At 42.4% G+C, this 22117-nt stretch overlaps 2 protein-coding genes across 2 annotated transcripts in view; one reads left to right on the forward strand and one right to left on the reverse strand.

Annotated features, from left to right (window-relative positions):
• The window catches only part of LOC137491454 (protein NLRC3-like), a 101789-nt gene that overhangs the window by 74364 nt on the left and 5308 nt on the right, over positions 1-22117 (forward strand). The gene's annotated exons all lie outside the window — the stretch shown is intronic.
• Positions 4030-20726, reverse strand: LOC137491124 (uncharacterized). Its single transcript, XM_068220226.2, has 3 exons — positions 20689-20726; positions 19816-19965; positions 4030-7556 (listed from the first exon to the last, which is right to left on the reverse strand). The coding sequence occupies exons 2-3, from the start codon at positions 19904-19906 to the stop codon at positions 6922-6924; spliced, it is 726 nt and encodes a 241-aa protein (XP_068076327.1). The 5' UTR covers positions 19907-19965; positions 20689-20726; the 3' UTR covers positions 4030-6921.

A 22117-nucleotide genomic window follows, 5' to 3' on the forward strand; every position in this document is an offset into this window, starting at 1 on the left:
GGAGTTAGGTAAGTTTGTGGAAGTCAAATCTTTAAAAATCTAAAGAATCTTCTAGAACTTAGTACTTCTAGATTAAAAAAAACTCATAGATTTAGAGGCTTTGAAAACATCTGAAGAGGACAGATGTTTGTGAAAGGAGAGCAGTTTATGCACTAGTTGTGTTATTTGATATTGACTTGTAATTCCTAACTGCTGGTATAATCTTGGTTTAAGAAATAATTGAGACAATTTTAATCTTCTCTCATAATAAATGTCATATTATTATATACCCTTTTTAAATAATATGGTTAGTAACAGTATTATATTAATATGAAATTAAGTTTTGTCTTAAAACTCTAATCAAAATATCCGGCAGACATTGCTGTGTGTTTTTGTGTGCTCATTCCTTTGTTTCTTTACCTGGAGTTGCGGGTGGTGTGTGGTGGACCCCGAACCTTCACAAAGCTGCTCTCGGTGTCTTCATTCTGTAACATGTTGATTTTATTATCCACACAGATCCTTCCACAGCAGGATGTTTTTCCTCTGCCCTGTGTGCAAAAAGGCTCCTCACTCTCTTCCTGGGCATCTCAGGAAGGTGTGTATGAGGAACAGCACAGAAGCAGAGATCCAGGCTGTCGTCTTAGGCCCCGTTTACACTAGTGCATTTTAGTTTGAAAATGCATAAGTTTTGCTACGGTTACGCCATCCGTCCACACTACGCCAGAGTTCTCGAGCGCCGAAAACGGAGCTTTTTGAAAACGCTGGAGAGGCTGTTTTCATTCTAAAACGCTGCTGCTCCGTCTCAGTGTGGATGGGGAAAGACGGAGACATCTGAAAACGGAGGCGGGGCTGCAAATGTTCGCCTATCTGATTGGGGCTTTTCCTCAATATTAAGTAGCCCACATACAGTTCAGTCTCGCATCCTCTTCTTGTAAGTTAAGACTTCGCAAGTTTGATCAAGGCTCCCTTCTCAGTTTGATATGGAAAACATACCGAGGACACGGGTAAATCTTTAAAGGGAACAGTGTACTTTATAACTTCATTCACATCACCCTGGCTACGTTGTTTCACTTTCTCAACAATAAAATGTAAACATGATTTAAGGAACTGCCTATTTTCATTTTATTATTAGCAACTTAACAGACAGCAGAAATGTTGAGGCGTCGTGCTGCATATATGAGCGTCATCTTCACTGTGTGGACATTTATAACAAAACGGAGCCAATAACAACTGCCTGCTTTCAATTTCAGTGAAAATACGAAACGCACCCTCTCTTTTGCTAAACATCAGTTTTAATAATCGATAATTATAAAAGTATAACATACAATAAGTTTATACATTGTAGGAAATAAAGGCAAGCGATCAGTCAATGTACCTGGATTAATCATTAACTTATCTTTGCGCTTAACCAAAACATGTTACCCGTGAACAAGTAACTTAATAGATTCCAATGACCAAAGTCAGGGAATTGGCCTATGTCGTTAGATAAAGACAACAACATGAATGAAATATCACGTTCAGCAAATATAGTGGGATTAGATCCAGCGGGAGATGCTTGATGAGCAGTCCGACAAGCAGAGCTCTCATCTGGGTAGAAATGCTGGAGCGCTTGCCCGAGAGTGTGTGTGTGGTCACGTGATGTGCGTTTTCAGCGTTTTGGTGTGGACGGAGAGCTGTTCAGAAACGCTGGGTAAAATGCGAGTGTGGACGCGGATCGTTTTCATTCTACAACGCCGTTTTAAAACTAAAACGCACTAGTGTAAACGGGGCCTTAGAGGCCAAGAAGGAGTTGTCTGAATTCTGTCACAGAGGACGTTTCTGGGAGTTTGGAAAAATTAGTGACATATTGGACTCTACTAATCCTCTGGCCAAGTTTTTAACTCTGTTGTGCTTCTCTGATTTGATGAATCGGGCTTCAAATATACATTTTTCGTATTGTTTATTTGACCTTATTTTATGTTCCTTGTTTTAGGATGATTGCAGAGATGCAGTCAAAAGGGTTGGTGATTAATAACTTACCTTCAGTCCTCCCAGAACCAGCTCGGTCAATTACATCTTCTGTGCTTCAAAGCTCTGGAGAAGGTGCAGAAAGTCCATTGGAGCCTCCAAATGAGTCCTTATCCGACGAGAGCTCTGGAGAGTACTATCAGAGGTACAGTTTCAAATCGGCATTCCCAGAAATTAAATGTACACTGTGGACATGACTTCTTTAATATACAAAGTCATTTTGATACCTGGAGTGGTATCTGAGTTTGCGTCAGGATGATGATGATACATGAGCCAACTTTTATTTTTTCCTTTTTCAAAACAGTTTAGAACAAACCAAACAGAGCAATAAAAAAATGGGTTACATGTCAAAGATCAACAGGCTCCAAACATGTAAACAATAAAAGCACCACAATGAAATTAAAACAAGACTTTTATTCTCAACCATTTATCCCAATATGCAGAAATGTTATAGGCTTGTTGTCTCAAGTTAAATGTCAGTACTTCTATGTCATACACCTCTTTAACAATATCATACCATTCGCCTACAGATGGAGGATCTTCCTTGAGCTATTTCTTTGTAATGGCCTTTTTGCTAGTTGTTAGTAGTGCGTTAAGAAGATACACATCATTTTTGGTATTTCTGCAGAGTAAATTCTCAGGTACATAGTTTTAAAATTACATTAATCCCATAATTAGATTTATCTCTATTTAAATCTTGTGTATAATTTTACAGTTCCAAAATATTTTGAAATGATCTGCCAATACATTTTCACATTTTCTCCATCATTCACCATATTTTGATCTCTAGTTTAAAAGTATTTTATTTTAGATGTCATAAAGAACCTGATTACATTTTCCTAATAAATACCCTCTATGAATTAATTGTGATCATCTGTGTTTCCCAAATAGTTAACCATTCCTCATTTGCTATTATTATATTGGCTTCTCCTTCCCATTTCTGTTTGATATACATTGTTGAGTGTTTCTATGTTAATGTCAGACAGGAATAAATTCTTGATACTAGTTTTTTTATTAATCTTTATTTTTTGTAAGCATTTATAAATACCTGCACTCCTGTTGTTTTTATGTCTTCTGAATCTCTTATGCTTTTATTGAAGTAGTGTCTAACTTGAAGGTAATGGAAAAAGTCTTGTTTATCCAAGTTACACACACACACACACATATATATATATATATATATATATATATATATATATATATATATATATGAAAGTTGTTGAAAACCTTCCAATTCAGAAAAGGTAGGCTTGGTGATATATTCATCCTTATTATCTATTCAATTGTATAGATCTAAAGGTTGAAGGAGCCGTCTGTTCAAAAACTTTTTCATGGTTTCTGTAATGGGGAATTATTTTATTTTATAGATATCTTATAGGTATGCAGCGATTTGAACTCCAACATATCTGATATGTTGTTATATCAGATGTAAGTTATGTACATGTTATTCATGTAAGGTATGATTACAGCATTCAAAAAACATTTACATCAATTGTTCTTTGAATATTTTATACTATTCTGCAGAAAAGCCATCTACGCCTGGTATTTTAGATGTTTTAAGTTTTGATATAGCGTTGCTTATTTCTTCTATAGTTTTTGTTTTTTGAGTTATGGGTTTTATTTTGTATCGTTCCAATTGATGGTAAATCTAATGTGTGTAAAAATGCTTGTGTGTTTGCAAGTTCAATATTGTCTTTAGAGCTATATATTTCCTTATAGTATTTCTGAAAAGCCTGTTGCATTTCCTCCAATTTATGACATATCGTTTTAGTTTTGTAATCTTTGATTTTAAATATCCTCCTCTCTGCCTGTTGTTTCTTTATTCTTCATGCCAGGAGCTTTTTGGACCATTTTCATAAAATTTTAAAATGTAAGTTTTATTTGTACTTGCTCATCAAATACTTTATTGAGTTCTGCTTTAACTAATTTAACCCTAACTCTATTATTATTATCTGGATCTTTCTTATTACCATATTTAGTCACTTATTCTTCAAGTTGTATATTCAGATTATTTATGTAATTCAGTTTTTTTTTTCCTTGATCCCCACATTATAAGTTTACCTCGCGTAACAGCTTTAGCTGTGTCCCATATGATACTAGGTGACACCTCTCCATTATCATTATGTTTTAAATAGTCTAATAGTTATTTTTTAACATATTCTACACACGTTAAATCATTTAAATGATTAGGGTTAAATCGCCAAAATGTCTTACTGGGTTTATTGTCCAGGTAAACTGTTAAATATACTCCTGCATGGTCTAAGATGTCCTTTGTTCCCATTTTACAGTCTTATTTATGTTGATCTGACCCAAACATAAAAAAAAAAAAAATCAATTCTAGAATGAGAAATGTGGGCGGACGAAAAAAAAAGTATATTCTTTTTTAAGAGGGTATATGTCTCTCCATACATCTATCGAGCCTAATTCTTTCATCAAATATCTTATTTGTCTAGCTTCTTGACTAATTTGCTTATTAGACGATGAGTCCAATTTAGGCTGAAGTTGTACATTCCAGTCTCCCCCACAGATCAACATACCTGATGCCTTCTTGGTTATAACACTTAATATTTTTTTGAGAATTGCTTTGTCTTTTTCAGGTGGTCTATATATACTAACTAAAGTAACTTTGTATTGGTCGATAGTTTCTTTAATTAGGTTATATTGTCCTTCTTTATCAGTAACCTTAGAAATTAAATGGAAGTTGATTTTATTTGAGATCAATGTAATTACTCCTTATTTACGACCATTATTATATGAGGAAAAGAAAACCTTAAATCCCATTGTTTCTAATTTCCTATGTTCTGTATCAGAAAGATGTGTCTCTTGCCAGAAGATTATCTGTTGGTTTTCTCTTTTAATTTTAGCCACAAGTTTGCTTCTTTTAATCGGATTTAGTAACCCATTAATATTCAAAGTAATTACTCTATATTTGTTTTTGCATAATCAGATGTTTTTGCGAAGATTACTGTGATCGGAACATGAAAAACGCAAACATGAATATCTTGAACCACATAAAAAAACATTACGAAAAAGATCTCCAAACCTTGAAGTCTTAAATAACTTCTTAATGTGAGGGGAAAGCCTTCCTTTTCTAAAAAGCCCTTCCTTGCTGTGCCTATTGCACTCCATGTTATTTAAATATGGTTTAGGTTATCATATATGATGTAAAAAGGAGGATTAATACCAGTGTGTATGGAAGCGCTCTTTCTATGCTGCTACATGTGTCGACACCATACTTGAAAACCATCCCATGTGTTTCTTAAGCTGCCCTGAATGAGTGAAACTCTGTACACACTAGGGTTGGGTATCATTTGGTTTTTTTTGATACTGGTACTAAATCGATATTTTTAAAACGATACCGGTGCCAAAACGGTGCCTGAATCGATACTTTTTAGCCACAAAATGATGGTGGACGACTCTTCAAAAATGTTTTATTTGACCAAATATTTTTTTAAAATAATTTTAATAGAACAACATAATTAAAGTTTAAAGTAAACATCAGTTCATATTGTATTACATTAATACATTTTCTTTGATCATTTGTTGGTAAGCATGAGTTTAAGATTTGCATTATGAAATTACATTAGCTTACTATTAATCTGTGGGGGGCGGGCAGGGGCCACGTACTTTTAGGAGCACATTCTAACATATATATCACAAAATACTTAAAACATTATTGGAAGTCCTTTGTTTTCATGCATCACTCTGCAGTCTTCATAACAAGATAATTAAATAACTTACTCAAAATAATCTTCCTTGTTCATTTATTTGTAAAGTAAGCAGAACACATTTCTAACATTCAAGTACATCAAGGCACATTGTTGCACCTGTAAACTTTAACAGGCCTACAGTTGAAGTTGTTTTATTTTGCCCTCCCATTCGTTTAAAATAATGTTTCTGAAAACTTTTACAGTGTTTCCTAAAACATAAATATTCTGGAGTCAAAATAAGTCCTATTTCTTATTGTTTAATTCATGAATAAAAGCCGACTGTTTGTAAATTCAAGACTGCATTTCCCAACGTTAAACTATGTACACTAGATTTGTGATTAATAATGGTCTCTGCATAGCCGAGGACTTCCTATATTAAGAGTTAAAATCGCTATTGAAAACAGAAGTCTAATATAATCAACGGAGGACATTTTGATGTTTGTGTTTCACAACATGAACATGACTGAAGTTTAATCTTTTTATTCCCTGTGTCAATTTGGGCATCAACTTCTGACGAATGCGGGGAACTGATGCGCGCAGCACCGTCACAGAGATAGCAAAGTGCCGCGAAAACAGAGGGAGTCCCCAAATGTGCCTTTGAGCCCCCAAATGTGTCATTAAGTTTGACATGTTTCCCCCTTGCACACACTTTTGTAAAGACAGTTGCTGTGTAAGAATCCTTGCTTGTAAAATACGCTTTAGAATGCTTAGTTTAAGCAAATTGGATGAACGTGATCACGCATGTTGATCTGAAGCGTGTCGCTCTCGCTCACCGAAAACCACTGGTTCCAGGCTGAATGCTCTGTACTCTGCGCATTGCGTGCGTCTGTTACCTACCGACAATAACAATCGCCTGATATCGCTGTCGGTATTCCTCAAAGTTGTTTAGAATTAAATGTTTAGTGATGCTGTGACATATTGCCTATATGTGCCTTTTTTCATGCACCCCTCAGGTCCATGCCTCAGCACCGAAATTCATACGCTGATTTAATACTGGTACATACCGGTTACCAAGGTAACGGTGCTATAATGGCACCGGGTTTCGGTACCCAACCCTAGTACACACTGATCATGTCTACAGTTTATCTCCAGTGTGAATCCTCTGATGTTTTTTCAGGGTTCCTGAGTGAGCAAACCTCTTACTGCAGTGTGAACACTTGTACAGTTTCTCTCCAGTGTGAATCCTCTGGTGCCGTTTCAATTCTGCAGCTGTAATAAAAGTCTTCTAACACTCCAAGCACACATACTCTTTTACACTATTGTGAATCTTCATGTGGTTTTTAAGGTATGATGATTGGCTAAAACTCTTCCCACACTGAGTGCATGTGAACGGTTTCTTTCCAGTGTGGATCATCATGTGTTTATTAAGGGATGATGAGCGGCCGAAACTCTTCCCACACTGAGTGCAAGTGAATGGTTTTTCTCCGGTATGGATCCTCATGTGTCTATAAAGCGACGAAGATTTGCTGAAACTCTTCCCACACTGAGTGCATGTGAATGGTTTTTCTCCAGTGTGGATCATCATGTGTTTTTTGAGGTATGATGAATCGCAGAAACTCTTCCCACACTGAGTGCATGTGAATGGTTTTTCTCCAGTGTGGATCATCATGTGTCTATAAAGCGATGATGATTTGCTAAAAATCTTCCCACACTGAGGGCATGTGAATGGTTTCTCTCCAGTGTGGATCCTCATGTGAGTCTTTAGTTTGCTTTTGCTTGCCAAACTCTTTCCACACTGAGTGCAGGTGACACAACTCTTGTCTCTCACTTTTACAATACCATCAGTCTCTAAATGAGTTTTGTCCTCAATTTTGACATGATGTTCCTCCTCTTTACTCTCCTCGTAGTCTTTAATTAGGTCTGAAATAGAAATAAGTTTACTTTTTAGTAAATCATAAAACTCAGTGAAAAGGAAGTGAAAACATAGGCTACACAAATCTTAATTTTGATGCACATTAAATGTAAAGACATAGCAAATCATTTTTAGATTGATCTTGTCATATTAACCCCCTGGAGTCCATTACACACATACACATTTAAGCGGATTCTTATATGATTATTCCCAGATTAATTTTTATCATATTGATGAGACATAAATTTGAAAGCTGTAAATGGCCAGTTTCTGTTTGTATATATTCGTAATCACAACAAAACAGTTTGTTTTTGTAAAACTTGTAAAGCAGATGGGGAATGCTTTTTCATTCTGTGCCTGACTGGTAAACCTGTTAGAAAAAACAGCTGAATCTCTGAGAATATTTGCCTCATAGACATATGACACATGTATAATATCTGCATAAAGCTTTAAATCTGCACCGTAATCTGTATGTAACAATTGCAATGCAGACATCTAACACTTTAGTGTTTTATCTCATCAAACAAATGTAAATATTAGTCAAAGATAACAATTAAACACATTGTGCAGTTTTTAAATCAAGGTTTTTATTAATAAAAGGAAGACAAAATACTGAACTACACAGCCTTGTGTGAAAAAAAAATCCTATTAGAACAACGTTCGAGGTTACTAAAGTAACCCTTCGTTCCCCGAGGAGGGGAACGGAAGCACTATAAGTGGATTTGATTGTAAAATCCACGCATTGGGGAGGTTCGGTTCAGAAGCTACTCGTCTGAAAGAGTATAGAACGGGCCAATTAAGAATGAATTGGCAGCGCAAGCCTGCGCAGGTGAGCGGCATAAGCAATCAACTGAGTATATAAGCTCACCTGGCGCCAGCAGACGCTATCCTTTTTAAGCTGAAGAGACTTTCAACAGCTAAGGGACAGTCATTATGGCGACGGAGTATAGTGCTTCCGTTCCCCTCCTCGGGGAACAAAGGGTTACTTTAGTAACCTCGAACGTTCCCCTTCGGGGGGAACTTCAGCACTATAAGTGGATTTGATTGTAAAATCCACGCATTGGGAGCCCATTGAAAGCGCCATAATGACTGCACCTTACCAACACCCCCGATGAGGAGATAGTCAAGCAAGCGTGACGCACCCACATCATGGGGGGCGCGGTCCTCCAACGTGTCCCTGGCCCTAATTTATCCTACTTCAACAGAAGTTTTACGGATTTATATATATATTTTTGGGAGTCGTGAGCATCTAGATAATTCTAGGAAAATACGACAGTACGTTGGGAAGCGTGCAATCCCGATAGGGAGGACGCTGCGGAGGCCATCCGTTACCCAAGGGGGGATAGATGGCAGAATTTACATATGGACTAGCCCTAAAAAGGGGGAGTACGCATAGCAAAAGAGTGGTTAGCGGGGAGGGAAGACACGGGTCCGCCCAGGGGGGGACTTAACCGTGGCTGAATAAGCATATGGGATCGCCTAGTGGGGACCACGCATAGCAGGCACCTTTACCCAAAACGCGGGCTGACCAGCGGGCAGACCTACAACGTAGTGGGCCAGCAAGTGACTCCTCCGCTGAGTCAGTGCTGGGGGCCACGGAGGAATCTGCAGGGCTCACCTGACGGGGAACTTTACTGACCGATAAAAAGGCGCACGTATCTCCGTGTTAGGGAAAATGGCGCAGCAAGCGTGTTTCAACACCCTACCGAATTGTTTCCTCAATCACCAAGGGTTACCTAATACCCTTGAGGAAACCGGCTCCACTCGCAGATTGTAAAACCTTGCAAATGTGTTGGGTGTCACCCAGCCCGCAGCTCTACAGATGTCTGTTAGAGGGGCGCCGCGTGCGCGCGCTCGAGAGGATGCGAAGCTCCGAGTGGAGTGCGCACGCGCTCTCGGGGGACGCGGCTCATCTCGGCTCTGATAGTGAAAGAAGGCATCCACAATCTAGTGGGAACTTATTTCGGTACGGCACTTCCCTGCTGCCGACCGCTATAACAGACGAAGAGCTGCTCAGATGATCTAAACTCTGAGTGCGGTCCGGATAATACGCAAAACGCGAACTGGACAATAAATAAGGGCTGGGTCTGCCTCCTCCGAGGGCAGCGCTTGCAGGCTCACTACCTTGTATTAAAACGGAGTGGTAGGAACCTTGGGCACATATCGCGGGCGGGGTCTCATACGTGAGAGAAGCCAGCCCAATTACAGGCACGAGTCACTGACCGAAAAATGCCTCCGGGTCCCCGACCCTCTGATCGATATCAACGCGACCAGCAGAGCTGTCTTCAGGGACAGAAAGATACTGAGTCGAGGATCGAAGGGATCTGACGCGGCTTGTGTAGCGAGGGCGAGATCCTAAGAGGGCATGAGAGGGGGCGGGGTGGATTAATTCGCTTAACGCCCCTGAGGAACCGGATGATGAGGTTATGCGTTCCCACGGTGCTGCCAGCCACCGCGTTATGAGAGCGGAGATGGCAGCCACGTAACCTTGAGTGTGGAGGGCGACAGCCTGCTCTCCAGCTTCTCTCGGCGTAAAGAAAGCACAACGCCGATCTGGCAAATTACGGGGGTCTTCTCAGCGAGAGACACACCATTCAGTGAATAGACTTCACGTCAGGGCATAGGCGCGCTCGGGGAGGGGGCTCTAGCCCGAGTGACGGTATTAGCCACCGCAATCGGAGGTTACCTAAGTCTTCCTCGCGTCTAAAAATCTCCAAAGATCGGCGAGGGTGCCAGGTGGTGCCCTGTCCCTGAGAGAGTAGGTGCTCTCTCGAAGGGACTGCCAGGGGAGGGCTATCGCGAGGGAGAGCTCTGACATCCAGGTCCGGTTGAGCCAGAGGGGCGCAACCAGCAACCTGTTCCTCGTCCTCCCTGACCATGCACAGTAACTGCGCGAGCAGGCTCACTGGGGGAAACGCGTATTGCGCGTGCCCCGAGGCCAGCTGTAAGCCAGTGCATCCGTGCCGAGAGCGCTCGGTCAGGGAAAGAACAACTGGCAATGAGCGATCTCGGGGGAAGCAACAGATCGATCTGGGCTTCCCCGAATCGCGCCCATATCAGCTGAACAGACTCGGGGTGGAGTCTCCATGCTCCAGGACGCAAGGCTGCCGTGAGAGCGCATCGGCTGCACGGTTGAGCTTGCCTGAATATGAATGGCGTGCAGCGGATTTCAGCCGCGGATGACTCCAGAGGAGCAGACGGCGGGCGAGCTGAGACATGCGGCGAGAGCGCATACCCCCTATACGGCTGATATACGCCACCGCCGCCGTACTGTCCGTCCTGACCAGCACGTGTTGCCGCTCCAGCACCGGAAAAAAACGGTGGAGAGCGAGGAACACTGCCAACAGCTCCAGGCGATATGCCAATGCAACTGGGTACCTTTCCACAGGTCCGCAGCCGCATGCCCGCAACGCACAGCCCCCCAGCCCGTGTTGGAAGCGTCTGCTGAAACGACAACAAGACTGGACGCCTGTTCTAGAGACACCCAGGCCTGTAGGAACGAGGGGTCGCTCCAAGGGCTGAGGGCGCGGCGACACAGCGCAGTAACAGAGACTCGGTGTGCGCGCGCGTGCCATGCGCGTCTGGGGACTCGATCGTGAAGCCAGTGCTGAAGTGGTCTCATATAGAATAATCCGAGCGGCATGAAGCGGCTGCGGATGCCATATGCCCCAGGAGCCTCTGAAATAGTTTCAGTGGGACCACTATTTTACTGTCGAGCTCTCTCAGACAGTACAGCATCAGCTTAGCGCGCTCTCCGGAGAGGCGCGCTGCCATGGTGGCCGAGTCCAGCTCCAGCCCGAGAGAAGAGATCCTCTGCACGGGGGCGAGTTTGCTCTTTTCTCGGTTGACCTGAAACCCCCACAGGTGGAAGTGCCAGAGCACTTTGTCTCTGTGCATAATCAACTCTGTGCATAATCAAAGAGAGGGCAAATTCAGCCAGTCGTAAAGAAATTGAGTATGCAGATGCCCGCGAGCCGAAGGGGCGCTGAGGCACCCTCCGCGGGCTTGGTGAGGACCCGCGGAGACAGAGAGAGCCCGAAGGGGAGGGCTTTGTATTGCCAAGCTCGACCTTCAAACGCAAACCGCAGAAACTGTCGGTGGCGAGGAAGAGTGGAGACATGGAAATACGCGTCCATCAGGTCTAATGCTGCAGACCAACCCAGAGGACGAACGCACCGGAGGATGCGCTTCTGCGTTAGCATTCTGAACGGCAGCTTGTGCAGGCAGCGGTTCAAAACGCGCAGATCTAGGATTGGCCGTAACCCACCGCTCTTTTTGGGCACGATGAAGCGTGGGCTGTAAAACCCGCTCTCCATCTCGGCTGGAGGGAGCGGCTCGATTGCATCCTTCGCCAGGAGGACAGCAATCTCCTCTCGCAAGACAGGGGCGGACAGGGGCGGACAGGGGGCTGACCCTGGTGAATACACACCCGTGACTTGGGGGGCCGTTTCGCGAACTGAATCGCATAGCCGAGTCTGATTGTGCGTATGAGCCACCGCGAAGAGCTGGCCCGCGCTAACCAGGCAGGCAGAGCTCTCGCTAATGGACTCATCGCTACAATTGCTGACGTACCAGCAGTGGGGCAGCGCGGAGTGGGTGTGCCGATCCGGGAAGCTCGCGGGTCCCACGGAAAAGCTGGAGGTGAGATATTTGCTCTCACTCCAAACCCGAGCTCCGGAGGGGAGGCTCGAGGGGTGGGAGAAAGGAGACCGTCCTCCCAGCGCTCGTGAGCCACTGGCGAAACGCACCGAATCTGCAAGCTAGAAAGCATAGCGTCCCAGACTGGCAGATTTCGGGCTGTCACATCTGGGGAAGTGAAAAGTGCCCTTTCATAATGTTTTCATGGCAGTAAAAAGTGCCGTTGGAAATGGGGCCCCGCCCTCCAGCGGGGAAAGAGCAAGTTCCCTCTTCTCCAGATGGCCTGTCCCAGGGGCGCTTCGCGGTCCGTTGCCGGACTTAGCGGCGTTCTGGGCAGGGGGGCTGCCTGCTTCCGAGGTGCCCGACGCGCTCGCTTCGCCGAAGGCGTGTGCGGGGGCGGAGCAGCTCTCGTAGGCGGGCGCCTTCGGCGAGGAGCAGGTATGAATGGCACGGCGGGCGGAGCGGGCTACGGACCGCCGATAAGACATCACCCACCAACTGCTCTCTCACCGCCTTGAATTTCTGGGTGAATTCACAGACAGTGTCGCCGAACCTGGCTGGGGATATGGGGAAGTCAAGAAAGCAGACTTTGTCGACTTTGCGCATATCAGCCAGGGGTGGCGCTCCTGGACCACTAATGTGGACATCGTCCTCCCCAACGCACACGCAGCGGACTCAGTAGTCCGAAGAGCTAAGTCGGCGGCGGTGCGAAGCTCGTAAGCCTGGGTTGGACCCACCCTCGTGCAGCTCGGCCAGCGCCTGCGCTTGGTAACGCTGGTAGGTGGCTATCGCATGCAAGGCGGAAGCAGCCTGGCCCGCAGCTATGTAAGCTCTAGCTCCGAGGGAGGTAGATAACTTACAGGCTTTGGATGGGAGACGAGGCGAACCCGCCAAGAAGAGGCGCCGCGCGGATTTACCGCCATCGCGCACTCAACCTGAGGAATCGCCACATACCCCCTGGCTGTTTCACCGTCAAGAGTGGTTAGGGTGGAGGAACACGCAGCACGAGCAGAAAAAAGTGCTTTACAAGACCGCGTGAGCCTACTGTGCACCTCCGGGAAGAAGGGAACGCCCCTCTAGTCGGTCCGGCCGCGGAGCTGGGGGATAAACCATCTCCAACCCACGGCCGAAGCAGCCCGGGAAAGCACGGCTAACATGTCCGTTTCAGGATCCGTAGTGACAGCGCTCACCAGCCCGAAGGGGGCGAGCGGGTCTGGATCATCATCGGACAATGAAAGCCCACCCTCCGATGCCGCGGTGGACATCTGGTCTCCGTAGAGGAGCGGGAGGTCCGCGGGCCCGTGGGCGACGGATTATCTCTCGCTGAAACCCTCAGATCTGCCCGAGTGCCCGCTGCAGAGCAGGGGACAACTGGGGTGGTTCGCCCTTTTGCAAAGGCTAACCGCGATCTTGCGCAACAGTCATGGCATCGCAATGACGACATGAACTGCCCGCGAGCAGCGCATTAACATGCTGGACCCCCAGACATGTAACGCAGTGCCCGCGCCCATCATCCGAGGACAGGAAACCACCGCATCCAGAAACGCACAGTCGGAGCGCCGTCCTGATAAGGACGTGCTGCACGACTGTGTTGCTCTTTCTGTGAAGTTTGCAACTTTATACGCACCGCTCTGGAGGACCGGACCCAAAGAACGCCAGGCAAGGGAGAAACCCAGCTCGACCGTCTGCCACTGCGTGTACACACTCTGGACCGGGAGAATGCTCTCGTTCGCTCAGAATCGCTGGTCACAGCAGGAGGAACCCTCATCGACTCGATCAGAAAGTCTCTGAAGCGAAAAGGATAGCGTCTGCTGGCGCCAGGTGAGCTTATATACTCAGTTGATTGCTTATGCCGCTCACCTGCGCAGGCTTGCGCTGCCAATTCATTCTTAATTGGCCCGTTCTATACTCTTTCAGACGAGTAGCTTCTGAACCGAACCTCCCCAATGCGTGGATTTTACAATCAAATCCACTTATAGTGCTGAAGTTCCCCCCGAAGGGGAACTTTAATTTATCACACCTGCTTCAAGTTCTCTAGCCACACCCAGACCTGATTACTACCACACACGTTCGCAATCAAGAAATCACCAAAATAGGACCTGTCTGACAAAGTGAAGTAGACCAAAAAAGCCTCAAAACTAGACATCATGCCAAAATCTAAAGACCTTTAAACACAAATGAGAAAGAAAATACGTGTGTCACGAGTTAAAAAAAAAAGAGTGAGCTCAAATGCAAGTTTTTATTGAGAAGCAAGTCTTGGAAAAAGCAAAAGTCAAAGTAAACACCCAGTCAGGTGAGCGCTGAGGAAGTGCCGTAGGAAAAAACAACCAAACACTCACTCACTGGTGGTCTTGGAAACATACAGGGTAAGTAGCAAAATAATATACACAGAAATGATCGACAACATACTGACAAACATGAAGGGAAATGATGTGGTATAAACAGGAAAAAGGGAAACGAGAGCTTCTGTGACTGCAAATAAAAGCAGATGACAAGAGATAATCTGTAACACAGATCAAGAGAAGAGAGCAAAAGCGTAAGGTATCAAAGGAGGATGTCGCATCAAAGATTCAAGTGTTACCACTCAGTGGGTTATGTCACAAGACTCGCGTCACTTTATTGTGGCTTTGAGGCTCAATGGGATTCTAATTACTGGCCAAAGTTATATAAAATTACACTTAATTACAATATATATGTTGAATATAAATATATATAATGTATACTATATAATATTAAATTAAATTACATAAAACAATTAAAAGGACAAATTCTGGACCTTTTGGCATGAGGGGTGGTTCGTTCAAACAAACCTGGTTACGGGCATAGCACAGTGATCTGTGTCGTTACAATGGCTTTTCCCACAGCTGGTGGAGGAGACGAGAGTTCAGTTGGAGTTCACTGTAGTGCATACATTTGTTTTCACTGTAAAATCCTCACCGCATGCGCAGATTTAGGAGACATTTATGCAGAATGCATCTTTGCACCTAAAATTGCCAAACGCAGCACCAGGAACAGATTAAAACAGTTGTTATGTGAACTTGAAGTAAAAAAGCCTGCGATGCTTGCCCTGCCTTTGTGCTCTTCTTATTGGCTCACTGCTCTACAACTGAATGCAAATGATTGGTTAATATCAGCTGTCAATTACTCAGTCAATGCCTTCTGCCTTCAGATGATAGAGCTACAACTGTGAAAATGTGAAGCGCTAAAGATGAGAAAATGAAAATAACACAGATTTACCTAAAGCTATTAATAACGGCGCATCTTATTAGTAATCATGTGCTGAATGTTAATCCACCATTTACACTTTTCCAAGAGTGGATAAAAGACTTCCATTGGCTGCAAGTCTGCAGGTAACAAGTGTTTGGCACTGAATCTACACATTTAAGCGCGAGAGGTATTGTATAATCCATCATTTAATCCTCACGATGCTGTCAGCCGTGCAAGCGGCAGCTATATGTAACATTTAACATAGCTCATGAAAAGACTGTTATTGCTATAACGATGACATTCAAATAATAAGTTATATATCAATATAAATGTGGGGCGGGGCGATGGATTGTGATGCCAGCTCAGCATCGTGAAGTTTGTCGGCCATCGGCGATGGACAATGTCATGTAAAAAAATAATACAATTGATCAGCTACACTCAACATCACCTTCCGAAGAGCTTCATAAGAAAATACTTATTCTGCAAGCGGAATGACTCCTTGAGGATCTCCACATAAGATCACGCCAGATTCATTATGAACATGGTGAACGAGCTGGCAGGTTATTGTGTTACCAACTGAAACAATCCTCAGCAGCTGGTGTTATAGTAGCAGTTAGTAAGGATGATGGCAGTATTATGACTGACAAACAGGGTATTAGTGATCAATTTAAAAACTTCTATAAAACTCTTTACAGCTCTAAGGTAAACTAAATTGAATGTATTGAGAGCTTTCTTAATTATTAAGAATTACCATCCCTCTGTGATTTAGATCAGTTGACAAAAGAAGGAATTTTAACACCTTCTGAAATTGAAAATGCAATTAAAAAATTGAAAACCGTAAAAGCACCAGGCCCTGATGGTTTCCCGGCTGAGTTTTATAAGAAGTGTTTATAAGTAACACCCCTGTTGTGCAAGGTATTTGCTAAAGCTCTTGTATCGGAATCCCTCCCCCCTTCATGACATCGGCTGTTATAACAGTACTTCTTCAAAAGGGTAAGGATCCACTTAAATGTGAATCTTATCGTCCGATCAGCTCACTCTGCTGTATAAAATCCTGGCTAAAGTGCTGGCAATCAGAGTGGAGTCAGTCATGAGAAAGTCGTTTCCACTACCAAGGGTACCCTTTTGGTGGGCGTGGTGTATGACAAAGTTTCAGTCGACGTCATTTTCGCTCGAGAAAATGTCTACAGTAAAGCTGCACAGGTCGTTCACATATCATATGAAAAGCACTTCTCACAAAACAGATGTTTTACACACATAAATACTTGTGTATAAATGTTTATGTAGGGGATCAACCTACGTTTTAATATCGATCAGGGATTAATTAGCTCATTTCAATGAATCGGATCCTGAAGATTCCAATCATTGATTTGACTCAAATGAGTCAGATTGAATCAGATTAAAAGATTCACACTTTATCTACCATTTGTCCCGCAAATAGAAGACATCGTATCTTACCAATCTTGTTATTATTATTTACGTGGCCAACGATCATAACATAACACAGTATTGGCTTAACTTTTAGCAAGGTAACAAGATCTACAGCTCGAGGCAATGACTTAGAAGCACATAAACAAGAACACAGTTCTTACAAAATGAGTACAAAGATTTATTGAGCTACACTACGATAAATGAAACTAACTACGTAATAAGCAAACAACAAACAAACACACACATTCACACATACACACAGAGGCAGTTCAGAGGATGCCAAATGAGTTGACAACGTCCCAAATTAATTCTAATACTTCTTACAAGATCTTAGAATAACACCTGAGAAACCACAAAAGCAGAGATATGGCTTATCTTTAACTGCTTAAGATCAATCTGCACAAGATCAGCAAGAGACAACATTAGTTTGTGTTACTTGCGCCCTTTTTGCTGAAGTCGAATCTCCCTCGCCGGCTGGCCTTGGGGAAACACGGTGCTCCTGATTGGGTAGTTTCTCGCTTCGATGACGTCTATGGGATTCACACGCTCGTGAATGGCTGTTGTCCTGGGTTACCAAGGTGACAGACTGCTGAGAGTCGGTTTGCGGAAGTTCGTGCAGCTTTGGGAGTCCCGAAACTTAAGAGGTTTGCGTGGAAGTTCGTAGTAACCCAATCGCGTGGCGGCGCGGTGTCCGGGCAGGCGAAAGGGGGCAGAGAGCAAAAGCATGTGCAAGCTAGCTAATGCAAAAAGCAAAGTTTCTTTGTTGCAGGGTGTTTTAAGTGACCTGGTCTGGTTCGTCCCCATGGCACTGTCTGCCAATGAGCAGTTGCCATGAAGGGCAGGGCCACGCCCCGTACTGACGTAGGAAAGGTCAATAATTAACAGACTGCATGTAGATTTCGCGTGGTAGAACTCTTGCAAGATTGAAACTATCTTACATCAAACGTTACATGATGAATACTGTTGGTACTACTAGTTTTTCATTTACACCAACGTATTGCAAATGTCACTAGCTTTCGTTCAATACCAGACATCATACATTTCAGACACATACAGATTATTTTACTGTTATAAGGGTTAAAACAACACATTGATTAACCTAGTTGATTGGAATAAACAGCATATGAGGAACATTATGGCGTATTATTCAAAGATACATCTGCCTTAGTTCTAACATTAAGAGATTAGCTTTTATTCATATGCATTAATGTTTCTAGAGATCTCTTTGTCTCTACGAAATTGTGCATCTAGCAGGATGTGCCCAAGGCCAGCACATGACCAGGAGTCAATTAAAAGTCTCGTGAAATGGTTTCCGCTGAAGATCCTGTAAGGGCCATTGTTTTTAATTTAACTGATTCAATTAATCATTGGCTAGTTAGCCGAAGGGTACCAGAACATCTGCAGAGAAGTACTGGTCAGAGGAGCCCAAAATCAATTGGCGCTCTGTTATCCTGATGGTATAAGCCCTCAAGCTAGTTCAATGAATGAGACCATTGGAGATGCCCAAGATTTCAGATTCAACTTGTGTTGACCACTGAAAAATGCCGATGAGTTCCTACATTTATTACTAACTTTTCTATGAACATTAGTTGCAGATCTACTGATCTCACAGATCTGCAGATCAATGACAGTGCGAAATAGCCTACTGTAACGTCTGTAATTATATAAAGTAAATATATAAATTAACATATAGGAAAACATACAGACCCTTACAGTCTCCGATATGTTACCAACTACAGAAGAACTACACAAAGCAGACATTTCATCCTTAATTAGGTTAAAAACAACACAAAGTATAGCCTACAGTCAGAGCAAACCTCTCATCTGTGTCTGTAATCTTCAGCAGCACATGAAGCCTCTGTTAGAGAGTCACTCCATCATTCCCAGTTCATATTAGTCCAAAAGGTGATAATAAAGATTAAGACAAGGCAGTTTGTTCACGTTTGCTGAAGAAATAAGATGCTCCTTGGCTTCGCCTTTTTTCCGCGCCCCACTCCCGCGTTTGTCCTTTTCTTTCTGATTGTGTCACAGAATGTGTCCCGCTTTTGTCAGCTTCTCACAGGACCGGGTTTCCAAAGCTTGTCAATAATCAAGCGCATATATTATTATCAGCTCAAAAAGTTTGTTATTTCAGATAGAGACGAGCGACGAGCACAAGGAAGAATGCGCTGGCCCTGGCCCGGTTGGAAGAGGTGGGCCTGAGCGCGGTTCACTTGGGCATTTTACGCTTGTGTGTGAGTACAAAACGCGCCAAAGCCCAAAACTGAAAGCAAGACGTGTCTTTTAAGGGACTGTTTCATATGGATTTATTAATCATTCTTACTTTTCAGTGAACGCAAACTGCCGTAGTTTATTAAAGACGAGAACTCCTCACAGCACGACAGCTGCGCGGCTTCAGCAGACCTCCTCATTCCTGCAGCACGAGAGCTTTATGATTGTTTATGAGCGCCAAAAGTGGTGGATCTGTTCGGCGAAATATCTGACTGCGTGTCACAGCATCCCTAAGGACTGTTTGGCGAAATATTTGTCTGCATGTCACTGCATAACAAACGACTGAAACGATATAACTAGAGAAATCTCCACTGTGCTGCTGAGAGAGCGCTTCTCACTGAACAGCGCAGCAGTGATGACGTAAGCGTGCCGAGGCCCGTTTGTGGTGTGAGTGCGGGCCGTCGGGGCAGACAGGATGGGGGACAAGCGTGCTTTGGCCCGGTTCGAGGCAACTTTACCTAGTGTGAGTACGGCCTTAGTGTTTGGGACCCTTTCAAAAGGGTGCCAAAAAAGTGGTACGGTACGGTTTGGTTCGGTACGCCTTTTAACAGTGGAAACGGCCATAAAAGCGTACCAAACCGAACCACTTAGTGGAAACTGTCCATAAGAGCTTGATTAACATGTTAAACAATATAGAGACTTCTAAATGAATGAATGTGCGAATATAAAACCAACTTTACCTCTATATGACTGAGTTGGTGTTTGAGAATGAAAACCAACCTGTTTGTTCCTGCAGATCTTCCTGTTTGACTGTGAATGTTTCTTCAATCTTCACATCTTCACTCTCCTCTTTAATAAACGCCATCTTCATAACAGTGTGGAGATCAGTCGCTTCAGCAGGAGTTTTTCTCTGTGTTTGGACACTTTATCCTGTTTAAAATGAACAAAACAATAAAAATGTCCTGATTAAATAAGTAAAAAAAATTAACAGAAATAAAATAACTTCTCTTCAACACTTGCTTCAACAGTAACAAAAACGAAATCAGGTATGTCCAAGCATAGAGGTAAAGTTGGTTTTATATTCGCACAATCAGACTTTTCTCTTAATAATATAACTTCATGAAAGTATTATTTGCAAACTCTAAACAGTGAAATCATATTAGCAGCCAATGACTATCAAAGTACAACATTGTTCACAAACCAATAAAGAATTTTGTTTAGTAGTCATACTTGCATGCTAATTGAAATCTAATATTCAAAGTAACATGGTGAACAATAGAGACTTATAAATGAACAAATGTGTGAATATAAAACCAACTTTACCTCTATAGTCAGAGCTATAAAGAATGAGCTGATTAAAACTAGTACTCCGTTTCTCATACATAGGGATGTATATTTAGAATGGAATGGCATCATGCTATTTAATCAATTAAACCTTCATTAAAACACCTATTACACACTGTTTCTGTTTCTTTAGTTTATTCAAACAATAGCCCTCAATACTGTGAGTAAAATAATACTACATAGTATAAAGGGTTCAAATAATGTTGTCAACAGCAGCATTATGCATTAACAGCATAATTAGCATCAGATGAAAAAAGCCTAAAACTTTAATCAATCGCTTTGTATAAGTGTAAACGCTTTAAAACAAACCTTTCTCCATCTGAATCCAGCGCAAGAGCGGCGCAGACATATGACGTCACACCACGCCAAAATAAAAGTATTTTCTTTTGTTTCGTTTTTTTTGCTACTTGCTGTTGCAGTCATGACTTCTTGATACACACACACACACACACACATATATATATATATATATATATATATATATATATATATATATATATATATATATATATACACATATATTCAGTATTTGGAGTTGATCAAAACCTTTATTCTAAACATTTTTAAGACAATTTTAAAAAACTTGTTTAATCCACTTAGACTAAGTGTGTAAAGCAGGAAATTTAACAGGTATAACAAATAAACTGATGGGTGTTTTGAGCTGACACTTTACAGACACATTCTAGAGACACAAACTTATATTAAATGCTGAAAATGGGTAAAATAGGTCCCTTTTAAGTATAAAAGTACCCATTACTACTTCATCTTTTAGTTTCACTAGCTTGGTCATTATCACTAAAAGTGCCTTTGATGTCCCATGATTTAACAATATTATATGGACATAATGTGCAATAAAGAAACTCTGATGTTTTGATATAATTGTTAAACCTTTACGCACATGCAGGTAGAATTATCAGTGTTTTGAAATATGTTTTTGTAAATTTTTGCGTCATTCTTTCATTGAATGGATGTGATTTTGCCATGTCCACACACTGCAGACAACTTCAGTGAGTTTAAATGTTGGTAAATTAGATTAAATTAAAAAGATTTGGAAATATTCTCATTATCTTTAACAGGTTGTTTAACAAAATCAATTTAATAACTTTTATTTTATTTTATTAATATTATATTAATCATTTTGCAAACGTCCTTGAAATTGCTGTCCACCCTGTCATGATGTGGTAAATGCCCCTTTAAGACCCCTCTGATGTACTCATTAGCATCCTCGTGCCCATTTTGCTTTTCTTCAGAGGAGGTGAAAACATCTGCTGTGCACACAGTAACTATCTACACTTATGTTTGCTATTTTTCCTCATGTTGTGTTTGAAACTGAATGTTGTCAAGCTTAACATGTCCACCCTGTCAGAGTGAAATAGTAATTATTATTTTAAAAATTCAGATTCAGAGATTAAAATATAGCTTATAAACTGTGTACAAAGAGCTTAAATAAGGAAACACTAGTGATGTGACTTTGTGCGCCGAGGCTTCAAAGCATGTTTTTAAAAAACGATACATCTTGCAGTGAAGCAGTGTACAGGAGCTTGATTCGTTCTGCCATCATCACGTGATTAGTTACGTCCGAAGCTTCATTTTCGCTTATACCCACGTGACTGCTAAACACCCTCATGGGTTAGTAAAGTGTTTAGCGAGAGATTAGGCGTCGATTACATACATTTCTACTGTTTCACAGCACTGCACCTGTCCCACACACTAGTAATTAAATTAAAATACAATGGTA

Source organism: Danio rerio, chromosome 4 (assembly GCF_049306965.1).
Source record: "Danio rerio strain Tuebingen ecotype United States chromosome 4, GRCz12tu, whole genome shotgun sequence".
Lineage (NCBI taxonomy): Eukaryota > Metazoa > Chordata > Actinopteri > Cypriniformes > Danionidae > Danio > Danio rerio.

Bases quoted from the DNA above. Each gene is read 5' to 3' on its own strand.
- LOC137491124 (XM_068220226.2), bottom strand. From the start codon at position 19,906: ATGAAGATGGCGTTTATTAAAGAGGAGAGTGAAGATGTGAAGATTGAA. The intron at 7,557-19,815 runs GTTGGTTTTCAT...TTTCTATTTCAG, and splicing joins AGATCTGCAGGAACAAACAG to ACCTAATTAAAGACTACGAG.